This window comes from Microtus oregoni, unplaced genomic scaffold (assembly GCF_018167655.1).
Source record: "Microtus oregoni isolate MIOR12 unplaced genomic scaffold, Mior012 000001F_ref0000356, whole genome shotgun sequence".
NCBI lineage: Eukaryota > Metazoa > Chordata > Mammalia > Rodentia > Cricetidae > Microtus > Microtus oregoni.
In genome coordinates this window covers 58,372,900-58,385,807 of record NW_024543060.1, presented here as the reverse complement: position 1 = coordinate 58,385,807, position 12,908 = coordinate 58,372,900, and the positions used below count along the sequence as shown (strand labels likewise).

The 12,908-nt window shown below is 46.5% G+C and overlaps 1 protein-coding gene across 2 annotated transcripts in view; it reads left to right on the top strand.

The window, feature by feature from the left end:
- Srgap1 (SLIT-ROBO Rho GTPase activating protein 1) overlaps nucleotides 1–12,908 on the top strand; it is a 283,329-nt gene that overhangs the window by 205,201 nt on the left and 65,220 nt on the right. For both annotated transcript variants that reach the window (XM_041665937.1, XM_041665936.1), the window contains exons 7-8: nucleotides 2,516–2,737; nucleotides 5,249–5,350. In XM_041665937.1, coding sequence (XP_041521871.1) covers nucleotides 2,516–2,737; nucleotides 5,249–5,350 — 324 coding nt within the window. The remainder of the gene's footprint in view (nucleotides 1–2,515; nucleotides 2,738–5,248; nucleotides 5,351–12,908) is intronic.

Below are 12,908 nucleotides of genomic sequence, written 5' to 3'. Positions count from 1 at the left end.
GACCTGGTTTTGTCTATTTAAAACTGTGTGTTTCCTCTTTAAGGAATTTATCCCCCCCTTTTTTTAATGTAACACATTCTGTTGTCAGTAATTGCTGGCTCACTTCCAGGCTTCCATACTTCTTTTAAATCACATTTGCTTAAGATGCACGAAGGTTGAACAACGGTACAGAATAAAGGTAGTAAAGACTCAGAGGCAGGGGTACCTCAAAACTCTTTCCTTAAAATAAATGACTTTTATTTTTAATTATGTTTCTGCATCTGTGTGGAGTGTGCATATGCGTGCAGGTGCCTGTGGAGGCCTGGGGCGCGGAATTCCCCAGGAGATGAAGTTCTAGGTGGGTGCGAACCACCCACATAGATGCTGGGACTTGCACCCCAATCCTCTGTGCAAACAGTAGACACTCCTAAGCCCTAAAACCACCTGTCCAGCCTTCTCAGCACTCTTTAGTTCCGAGGAATATGTTCTGCCTGAAAAGGACGTTAGCTACCATTGCTTATTTCAGAGTTTTCTGCGGGGATTTAAGGGAAAGCGTTTCTGAATGTTTTGACAGACTCAAGCCTGTTCCCTTCTACAATGCTGATTCGTCTCAAGTCGTCAATAAAATATGCAAATCTGGAGTCTCACTTAGCATTTTTTTGTCTCCTAGAAGGATTTGAATAAATTGCTATATCAGTCCCAGCACTGAGTGAATGAAACTTGGATAGTATTCTTCATTGTTTCCTTTCAGTCTCGGGCTCTGCCGTTACAGTTTTGAAAGCTTTATTGTGTGTAGTGCACAGGCCCCTCCGCTCACGCATGGCCTACTGCTGGCGTTTGGCACATTCAGAGAGCTGTGGACCCGTCACTACAATCAATTCTAGAACATTTTTATTACCACCTAAACACCTCCTGCACCCCTCAGCAGTCGCCCCCTCCAATTCCTCTGTCCCCAGCACTGGGCAGCCGCCAGTGTATCTTCTGTCTCAAGCTGTCTCTGTCCTTCGCTGCCTATAAATGAGTTCATACAGTGCACAATCCTTTGTGACCGACGTCACTTAGGGAGCATAAGATTTTAAAGTTCATCCATGTTGTAACATGGATTTATATTTTGTTCCTTTCTTTTTTCTTTTTGTAACTTTTTTTTTTGTATCGTTCCTTTCCATGGCTAAATACTACTCCAGTGTATGGCTATATGACAATCTATTATCTCTTCACTAAGTAGTAGACATTTACATTGTTTCGGGTTGTTATATCATGAGAATTTATTTATCTCTTCACTGAGTAGAAGACATTTACACTGTTTCTGGTTGTTGTATTAAAGCTGCTGCAAATACTCAGGCGCAAGTGATTTTCATTTTTCTGGCATCTGTACCTCGGGAGAAATTGCTGACTTGTGAGCATGTGTGTGGGCATGCAAACATGTGTGTATGCATACATGTATATTGTATGTGCATGTAGAAGTCACAGGGAGACCTTACCTGTCATTCCCCACCCAATTCCTTTGACCCAGGGTCTCTGCAGAGCGCAGAGCTAGCTGACCCTTGCAAGTGTTCTGTCTCCACACACTCGTAGTGCAAGGGTCACAGGTGTGCACGGCCACCCTCTGATTCTCACAGGTGCCAGGGTGTGAAGTTGGATCCCTCTGCATATGCGGACAATATGGCTACCCACCGAGCCACCTCCCCAGCCCAGAGTCTTGGAATAGCAGTGTGTTTAACCTTTTGAGAAACTGGTGACAAAGAGACTTACGACCTCCCTTTCCCGCCAGCAGTGTGTTAGGGTTCCAGTTTATTCCAGCACATGCTGGTATCTACCATTCTGAATCTCCGTGCCGATGTGTGTGAGTTAGGTCCTTAAAAAAAAAAAACATTTATCTATTTTTGTTTTATGTATATGGGTGGTTTTGCCCTGATGTATGTCTGTATACCATGTGTATGCAGTACCCACAAGAGGCCAGAAGGGGGCATCAGATTCCCCTGGACTGGAGTTAACAAACGGTTGTGAGTCACCACTTGTGTGCCCCGAATCAAACCCAGGCCCTTTGGGAGAGCAACAAGCGCTAATAATTGCAAGCCATCGCCGGCCTCCTCTAACTATCTTTTTTTTTTTTTTTCTGGTTATGGGGGAATAACCAGTGATCGCCAGCGTCTTCTGATATCCTTGTTGACCATTTCTCTTCCATCTTCCTGGTCTCTATTCAGAGACCCCGCATTTCTTAGACAATTCGAATTGTTGAGTTGTGGGAGTTCTTTATATATTTAGACTCACGTTCCTTTATAAACATCTTTCTCACTCTGGTTTGTCCCTCCAATTTTATAGTGTCTTTTAAATCTTGAAAGGCATGAATGATGAATGTAACTGAGATTAATTTTTCTTTGGTTGCTCATGGGCATTTGATATCATAGCCAAGAAACCCGTGTCTAATGCGATGTCATGATCTTCCAGGTCTCATGCTCATAGGCCACAACACACAGCTGGGCCTTTAATTGGTTTTGAACTAACATTTCTATCTGTGTTCTTGTGTATTCTCAAGTGCTGTGATCTTGGCTACCATGCAAGTCTGAACAGAGCCCTCAGAACGTACCTCTCGGCAGAGTACAACCTTGAAACCTCCAGACATGAAGGCTTGGACATTATCGAAAATGCTGTTGACAATTTAGAGCCAAGGAGCGACAAGCAGAGATTCATGGAGATGTACCCTGCTGCCTTCTGTCCACCAGTGAAGTTTGAGTTTCAGTCACATATGGGTGATGAGGTCAGTGACTGACTGTTTTTGTAAGAGCCAGTTGTCTCTTCGTGTGTCATTTATTATCTCACGTATTCTCCTTTAGAGACAGCGCCTCCTAGAGGCCAGGATGGCCTCAGACTCACACTGTAGCCTTGGCTAGCCCTGAACTCTTGATTCTCCATCTCCCAGTGGCTGAGGCTGTGTATAAGCTACCACACTGAGCTGCCTTGAAAGGGTTTTAAGATGTAGTTGGGTGTGTGTGTGTGTGTGTGTAGTGTGTAGTGTGCACCTGAGGGCAATGCCCACAGAAGCAAGAAGAGGACGTCAGATCCCTTAGACGTGAAGTTACCGAGAGCTATGGGTGCTGGGAACTGAACATGGGTCCTCCGCTAGAGCAGCATACGCTTCAGTCACTGAACCATCTCTCCAGCCCCTGCCATGTATTCTGTTTATGAATGTAAGCTTCTATCCTGATTTAAAAAAAAAAAGAAGACAGAAATCCATTTTAACTGATCATAAATTATAACAACATACATTATCTATGAACAGACGAAACCAGGGGGAAATTTTATAAAGCATATTATCAGTGATAGATAGATAAGTAATAGATAAGTAGAGAGATTGCTTGATTACATATAGATAATTGATATATTATAGATCTATGAATAGGTAAATAAATATAGATAGATATAAATATGTCTATACCTACTGTGTTTCTAATATGTTTTATTTTTATTTAGTAAATTGCTTGATGAAAAATGATGAGTCCAGATCAAATATCCTTAATCCCAAAATTCGAAAAAGATGATACAAGTCTTCTCGAAAGCTTCAGGGTTTGGAACATTTTCCATTGAGGATTTTCAGATTAGGGACACTCGGCTGCTAAAGGCTGTGTTAGTATCCCCAAATCCACGGACCTCTGAAATCTGCAGCCTTTTCTATAGGTGCAGTTCTCCTACCAATATGAGATTTTCATTCGTTATTAAAGCAGTATCTTGCCTTGAACTCGTCATCCTCCTGCCTCAGCCTTTAGAGCGCTGAGATCACAGGTCTATGTCGGCACACCCATACATGTGTCAACACACAGGTATCAAACACACACATGTCAGCAAGCTAAGTATTTATCCTACCCATCACTGTCTTTCCAACGTCAAATAGTTGCTGGTTTTGTTTTCCATTGTGGATATACTAACATGGGGTGGTAAAAGTCACAGACAGGCTTCAGTCAGAAGAGTTTCCTTACTGTTAATGGGGTGGGCTGGTTCCCTTTCTTATGGCCATCTCTGCTAGGGAGCAGTAACCTCTAATGTTCTGTTGCCCCATGAGAAGGATCTTTCATCAGCCAGGACAATTTCTGTGGCCAGGAGGATGAAAAGGAAGTGTTTGTTTCATGCCCAATCTTAATGATGCTTTCGTTTTGACCAAATCCATCATTGAAATCTTGCCCAAAATATCTCCTTCCAATACCAAAGATAATTTATCTTGTGACGTCTGTGGTGAGTCATATGATTTAATTGATGCTGGCTAGTAGCCATGATTGAAATATTCTTTTTTAAAAAGGCACTTTTCCGACCGTTCTGTATCCGTATACATTGTATCACTTCAGTGTTGCAGCAGCCCAGGATTAGGAGTCTCATCATCCCTCCTTGTAGAGCAGGAAATTGAAATCGCACAGGTAGAAGGCAGGGCAGGCATACAGGCACAGCTTCCTGGCTGCAGAGCCTACACCCTAGCCAACAAGCTCTGTGACCTCCCTGACCCTCCCTTCTGCCCTTGCAGTCCACCTAGACCACCCTCTGCCCTCTGCCTTCTGCCCTGTGGTGGTTAGGATTCCTTAGGCTGCCAGCATGGCGCTCGGTCCCAGGTCCCGCCTTCTGCTCTCAGGGCAGAGCTTCCTGTGCCATTGCCTTCCCCGAGACTGTCAGACCATAGCTGTTCACTACCCATGTCTAAAACTATTCAAAAGCGGTGCCTTACAGTGGCTGTTGAAAGGGATGGTGGTCTATGCCTGTTCCAGCACCCAGGAAGCAGAAATGGAAAGATTTTAAGTTTAAGGCCAGCCCAGGCTACCTAATAATAATAATCTGTCTCAATAACGTAACATTCTGACTAGAAAAGTTGGAATAAGAGTGTTCCTACGACTCCTGTATGTGGCGTTTAAGGATGAGACCTGTGGGCTCGATGGGCAGCCATCCCCAGAACCCAGATAAAAAGTCAGGCCTCACAGACCTGTAACCCCAAGGCCAAGGGTGAAACAGGATGGGTGGACAAAGACAGACAGGTCCCAGGGGCTTCCCGGCCAGCCAGTCAGCCTTGCTGACATGTTTACACTCTAGGTTTTGAGAGACCGTCTCAACCACCTTGGAAAGCAGTAGATGAAGACACCCCACTGTTGACTGCTGGGCTCCGTATGCACACAAGCAAGCAAGCACATGCATGCACAGACACATGCTCACACCCACACCCAATGAATACTACTCATGCTTTTGAGGCTGCTGCTGGTGCCTGTCATAACTGTGCTTCCTGCTTCTGCATCAGGTGTGTCAGGTCAGCGCCCAGCAGCCAGTCCAGGCGGAGCTCATGCTCCGGAACCAGCAGCTGCAGTCTCGACTGGCCACACTCAAGATCGAAAATGAGGAGGTGAGTGTGCTCCCTGGGAAGAAGACGTGAGGGTGCTCCCTGGGAGAAAGAGGTGAAGATGCTCCCTGGGAGGAGGTGAGGGTGCTCCCTGGGAGAAAGAGGTGAGGGTGCTCCCTGGGAGAAAGAGGTGAGGGTGCTCTCTGGGAGGAGATGAGGGTGCTCCCTGGAAGAAAGGGGTGGGGGTGCTCCCTGGGAGAAAGAGGTAAGGATACTCCCTGGGAGAACATGAGGGTGCTCCCTGGGAGGAGGTGAGGTGCTCCATGGGAAGAGGTGAGGGTGCTCCCTGGGAGGAGATGAGGGTGCTCCCTGGGAAGAGATAAGAGTGCTCCCTGGGAGAAAGAGGTGAGGGTGCTCCCTGAGAGGAGGTGAGCATGCTCCCTTGGCGGAGGTGAGGGTGCTCCCTGGGAGAAAGAGGTGAGTGCGCTTTCTGGGAGGTTAGCATGATCCCTGGGAGGAGGTGAGGGTGCTCCCTGGGAGAAGGTGAGTGTGCTCCCTGGGAGGAGATAAGGTGCTCCCCGGGAGGAGGTGAGCGTGCTCCCTGACCCACTGGGGTCTGAGCTAACACCTAAGCTGGAAGGCATTCTCACATGGCCTCAGCAACACTGTCATTCTGAAGGCCTCCTCACTGTGCCCTTCACTATCAGGGTTCCCACAGACTCTTCGCAGAGGATCAATGCAAGGGTTCTGATGCCTCTGTAAATAAACACTTTGCCAGAGTTGGCTTCATGTGGCTGTAAACTTAGTTCGTCTTCTTAAGCTATACTTCATCTTGAGAACAGCTCCCTGAATTATCTACCTCATTGAATATGTCCAAAAATACAGTCATGTGTAAAATGCAAGTTAATTTGATCTTGTTTTCTAAACTTAGAAATCCCCCACCCCCTGCTTATGTCTTTCCACAGTTCCTAAATTTTTGGTACTAAATGTGGCATTGGTTGTAAAAAGTGCAAAAAAATCACTTCTGAAATAGTGGGATCAAAAATGATAATTTGCTGACATATTTAAAAGCATAGACTATAAAATGTGAATTGTCAGTATATCGTGAGGCTGGAGCACAGTTGCACAATTCAGATGCCCGTTTTCTGTCTGCTGTATCAGGCTCATGCTCTCCTAATGGAAAGGTAGGAAGCACAGATGGTTTTTGTTATTCAAGACTCTCAACGGTGATTTATAGGAACCCAGAATTGGCCTCTGACATTACTGGGTTTGTGATATAGGGGTACTGGTGAGGTTTAGGGCATAGCTCCAGAGCTCCAGGGTCCTGCTGCTGGTCATATCATCCCATGTCCTCAGCAGCGTCCTCATCCAGTGACGGAAGATTAGCTCTTTGATGGCTGGGCTTAAGTCGGGGCCAACCATTGCATCCAGGAAATGGAACTCTCTAATTGGCCAGACTTGATGCTGTCCTGTGATTGACAGCCCCAAAAGAAGTTATCCAGAAACAGATAACTTCTGGAGTGTAGAATGTGCTATAAAGAACAAACTCAGACCAACAAAGTCTATCACTGGAGCAGGGGTGTAGCTCCCTGGTGGAGTGTTCGCTTGCACATCACTCTCCAGTGCCAGCACTCAGGAGATGGAGGCAAGAGGATCAGAAGTTCAAGGTCTTCCTTGGGCTACACATTGAGTTTGAGGCCAACCTGGGATTTGTTAGCCCTGTGTTTAAAAAACAAACAAAAAAAAAACCCTAGAGAATAAGGGGCGGGGCAGTTTGCTAAGTGGTAACAAAGGACTTCTTGTGCTGCCATGGGAACCAGAGTTCAGATCCCAGCACCCACATGGGGGAGGGGGTCACAAGTGCCAGTAATGCCATCTCCAGAATCCGGCACCTTCTTCTGGCACCTCCATGGGCACCTGCGCACACCCTTGCACGTATACTCACCAAAATAAATAAATAAGCACACAAACAGATAAATGATAAGTAAATAAATAGTTAAAATTGGAAAAATAAATAATAAACAGATTCTCACAATTACCTTACGTATCCTGCTCCGCTTTCATCTCCCTGGGATGCTTGCGGGCTGGAGAGATGACTGAGCTGTTAGGAGCTCTCATTGCTCTTCCAGGGAATCCCAGTTCATTCTGGTACCCCTGCTGGGTGGATTATCACTGCCTGCAACTCCAGGGACCCCGTGGTCTGTTGTGGGTGCCCTGGACAGACAGACAGACAGACAGACAGACAGACAGACTCATACTTCAAAACAAAATTTAAAGAGCAATGTGTCTCTACACGATTGCAATTTGATCAAAACCTACTGTCGAGTATTTTGGTTTGGTTTGGTTTCGTTTTTTTGCTTCCATTCTTACTAGAGAAACCAAACCAGCCCTTTTACTCAAGATGCAACCTGAATTATTTCTAGTAAAACAGTGGTTTCAATCAACAGGTGGGTCACGACCCCCTCTCCCCCCCTGTTCAACTGGCCCTTTCACGAGGGTCACAGACATTTATGTTATGATTCATAACAGCAACAAAATTACAGGTATGAAATAGCAATGAAAATATTTTTATGGTTGGGGTCACCACAACATGAGGAACTGTATTAAAGGGTCGCAGCATTAGGAAGGCGAGAACCTCTGGTGTAGCCATTTCATAAATGACGCTTCATAAAGGACCCCATTACTGTCCTGGAAGGCTACAGCTTAGCTAGGAACTATGAGACACTCACTAGCCTACTGCAAGGTGCTGGCTCTTAGTGGATCCACTGCTTATATCGGGGAACTTTCAGTGATTTGTTTTATTTTGTCCTGTTTTGTGTTTTGTTTTGTTTTTAAATCTTCCTGCTCTTTTACTTGGAAAATACTTTCTAAACCCCAGGAAAATTCCGTATTATACACAGGGTTGAAGCTGGCAGGCTACAGGCTTGTTTTATTTGGCTTTGAAGTTTTCAGTTGTTTAAAAAAAAAAAAAATCAGCCAGGCAGTGGTGGTGCATGCCTTTAATCCCAACTCTCCAGAGGCAGAGACAGGTGGATCTCTGAGTTCAAGGCCAGCCTGGTCAGTAGAGCAAGTTCCAGGATAGCCAAGGTTACAGAGAGAAGCCCTGTCTCAGAAAAAAAAAAAAAAAAATCAGAAAATCTGGCCAAAAGAGAAGTGAGGCACCTCATTTCCACTTTGTCCTCTCATTCAACCGCAGTTCTGCGTCTGGCTGCTACACAGTTTGAGCTTGTGACCCTTAATATAGACCACATTAGGCGTGGGGAAGAGACGTGCAGCCTCACACACTAGAAGAAGCAGGTGGCTTCTTTTCACCGCCACCCTTTAAAGGCTTACTCTAGAGTCAAAGAACTGGAAGGCGAGGGTGGCCAGCACAGCAGTCTCTGGTTTGCTGGGCACTGTGAGGAAGTGGGCATCCCCATAAGGAATGATTGGACTGAGTTCTTGGTTCCGATTTCCAGTGGTACGGAGTGAGGAGAGGATTTTTTCAGTAGACACAGAGGCCTGGCATTATAAAGCAGTTTGGTTCTCCCTCAGGGTGAGTTGGTGATGGAGCTGATATCAGGAGTTGTGTTCTTTGCCCCGTTCATTCCCTGAATGTTGTAGAGCAGGTGTGACATTCCAGGTGTTTTTTTCTGATGTGAGGTGTGGAGATGATTCCATCCTGGTCAGCCTTGATTACCAGGAGAGGCAAAGAGAGGAAGTGGTTTTCGTGGGCACAACCTCGCTGATTTGGAGATCCCTTGTGGCTCCCGTCTTTACCCTAACTAAGGAATTCGCCTCTGTCTTCCTCTGATAAGAGAAGGGATGTAAAACCAGCAAGTGGATATCCAAACCAAAACCCACAGGGAACAGAACATACAGTGAATTGCTTGTCTGTGCAGATGCTAAGCCCAGACCTTGTTGGGAAACTTTAGCTAACCACATAGAGTTGTGAATTCCTGTGCCAAGATCACTCCTGAAGAACTTGGATTGTGTAGACTGCGCAGTTAAATAGTGTGGACCTTTGCCACATGAGGTAACCCTAGGAAGGGAATTTTTAGACTAACCTGTGGAGACCCTTTGTGGCCCAGGGGCAAATTGTCTTTGCTCTACACCACTTCATTTTAAAAACTCAGTTGCTCTCATTTAAATACTGGAAGTTGTGCTGAGCATGATGACAGCACACCTGTGATCCAGCGCTTGGGAGGCTGAGGCAGGAGATTGACTGTGAATGCAAGACCAGCCCAGGCTGAGATGCAGTCAGGAAAAGATAAAACAAAGACAGGAAGTTTTGCATAGAGTCATCAGTATCCTAAAACCTTGGAAGACCTGGCACATTGGGGCCACATTGGGGCCACATTACCACAGGACAACCACGGGAGGGGCCTTCATGTGCCCTCACCTCAGTCTCGGCACTTCCTAGTTTCTGAGTTCTCACACTGCCCTCTCTCCTCATTTCCACTGATCTTTTTTAGTTTTACAATGTCCACCCTAATGAGAAGCAAGCAAGAAGCAAGAGATGTTAGTAAAAAAAATGTCCTTGGCTGACAGGAAAGGCTTGGAAAGGGATGAGTTACATGGTATCAGACCGACAGGCAGAGGGGCTTGTGCCATGGTCATTTCACAGCTTAACTGTTTACTTCTTACATTTTCAGTCCCTTGGCCACATCCCCTGGAATCCTCACTGGAGACCAGTGGTTCTCACACTTCCTAATGCCACAACCCTTTAATACAGTTCATGGCGTGGTGACCCCCAACTATAAAATTATTTCATTGCTACTCTATAACTGTAATGTTACTACTGTTATGAATCATAATTTAAATATCTGAAATGCAGGATATCTGATATTCACAGAATGAGAGCCATGTAGTATAAACATTTCAAAACCCTTCCCCACCTACACCAACCTGTGACGTCATTTCCTTCATTTCCATCTTAAGAATATTTGCCTGGGGTCATTTTCAAAGCTAGCCGCTGGTATAATTCCTCCTGGAGTATAACCCCCCTTCCTCGCTTAGCATCCCTCAGACCGTGCACTCCTGAAGAAAGAGGGCATTAATGGGTTGGGAGATGACTCCATAGGTAAACATTTGCTATCCAAGTGTGAGGACCGGGGTTCGGGTCCCCACAACCCACAAAAGACTAGACACAGTAGCACAGTGTTCCTGCTCAAGGCAGGACATGGGCCGACTAATTGGGCATATGCCGTAGTGACCAGGACATCTCAAACAAGGTAGAAAGTGGAGATGAGCACCCAAAGTAGTCATCTGACCTCTACACGTATGTCATGATGCACGCGCATCTTCACTCACAGATATGAACGCGCACACATACACACACACAAACTTGTTAGTGGTGGAAAATGAGAGCTTCTTGGAAGTAGAATGGTGCTGCCTCTCATTGTGCTGGCTTTAAGAACGCTGTCGTTTTCACACCTTTGTCCCAGTGTTTGGTATGGAAAATGGAGCCTTCACTTTTGTGCCGGCAGGACATTGTTCTAGTAGAACAAAGCAGCCAGACTGTCTGAGATGCTGTGGGTGTGTCTGCCCACCTGAGGGGAAGAGGAGCAGTGGCCTGCGCGTTAGCTGCACTAAGATCCCCGCGTGGAGCAGCACCCTGGGTGTTAGCTGCACTAAAATCCCCGCGTGGAGCAGCACCCTCGGTGTTAGCTGTGCTAAGATTCCCGCGTGGAGCAGCGGCCTGGGTGTTAGCTGCGCTAAGATCCCCGCGTGGAGCAGCGGCCTGGGTGTTAGCTGCGCTAAAATCCCCGCGTGGAGCAGCAGCCTGGGTGTCAGCTGCGCTAAAATCCCCGCGTGGAGCAGCACCCTGGGTGTTAGCTGCGCTAAGATCCCGCGTGAAATTCCCTGGCGCTGCTTAAAATCTCCGACCAGCAGCTTGGAGAATTTCATGAACTTACAAAGACATTTGCCTTAGACAAGGTATGTTCAGCCATAACAAGCAAGATTTTAGGCAAGCTGAAACAACTTCCATGACATGTAAAGTTAAAATATTTCCATTGTAAATCCTTCCTTCATGGTAAGATCTCTCTCTCTCTCTCTCTCTCTCTCTCTCTCTCTCTCTCTCTCTCTCTCACACACACACACACACACACCAAAAAAGTGGGTTTTTTTTCCACTCACATTATCAATGACTGCAACAAAACCCCAAGTTGTATAAACCCATGACTGAACCCTCCATGGGAATCTTCGATTCCTTTTCAAACTTGATCTAAGAGTTGGAGCAGGTAACCTACCTAGTTCTAATCTTTGTTTCAGATCTCTGTCTTCTCTGTGGCTTTTGTCACCAGCCTGCAGCATCTCCAGCTGGCCTGCAGCTTTCCAATGCAGAGCTGACAGTGACAGCCTTGGTAAATGACAGCTGCCATCTGTCCCTTAAGTGACCGTGTCTTGCAGACAAAATTGAGAACAGTCTACTGTCTTCCACTGCAAACACACATACACTGTGTTTGTTTCGAACAAGCTTTAGCTCCCAGAAGGGAGGACACTGATCCACAAGAACCCACAGGGAAGATGAGGAGAGTTTCTAGAAGATGAATACAGGCACAAGGCCCTGGGGGGTGGCAGAGCTCAGAAGGGCTGAGTGGAGCTGTCGCAGGCTGCTGCTCTGTGCAGAGAGCCCTCAGCATCCCTGAGGAGGGGAGTGGCTTCAACCTCACCTCCACCAACAGACTTTCTCTGAGTCTTCTGAGGTCCACTGCACAAATCATGGGTGACATTAAGAGGAATAAATCATTCCTGGTTTCATGTTGCCCCAAATAGGCAGAGACCTAGACCTCTAAATTCTGTCCCAGATGCTTATGAGCAAGGGACTTGAAGTCATCCTCTCAGCCACAGGGAGAGTCAGTTCTGTCCATCAGGGCAATTGAATCAGAATCAGGGCAGGTGGACTTCAGGAACACAGGTTTCCCGAGACAGTTGGAGGCAGGAACTGTGTTCTGAGAGCCCCTAGGCAACAATGCTGTTGCCATCCTTGGGCTAAGCTCTGTCACTGCTGAGACTGAATTTTAATGTTGTTTAAAGATTTGTTTATCACATACACAGTATTATGCCTGCATGCCAGAAGAGGGCACCATATCTCACTAGAGGTGGTTGTGAGCCACCATGTAGGTGCTGGGAATCGAACTCAGGACCTCTGAAAGAACTGGCAGCACTCTGGACCCCTGAGCCATCTCTGCAGCCCCAAGAATAAATTAAAAAAAAAATCAAGTGACCCCAGTGTTTATAAATACAACCTCAGATGCTGGCCAATAGAGGATCAATGGGGCCTTGTCTGGTGGTTCTAGAGCAACCACCACCCCTCAACTAAGACCAGGTAGAGCAACAAAGGCAAGATGCTTTTCAGCTCTGTAATACCTTATCCAGCTCAGACAGGGTCACAGGGATCAGTTCCACTGTTAAGGGAGGAGGAGAGAGGGAAGGCCAGGGCAGGATGCTGCCTCTGCTCTCTACCCTGGCCACCTATGGCCTGTACCGACATAGTTTCCATAGCCTCGGCATAAACCCAGCCTCCGTGACTGGGAGATGACAGGTCTCTGTTGGTTATGACACTGGGGAGACAGTTTGCCCAAGCAAGCTCATAGAGTGCCTTTGAAGCCGGAGACTAGCGAAGGGCCTTCCAGGT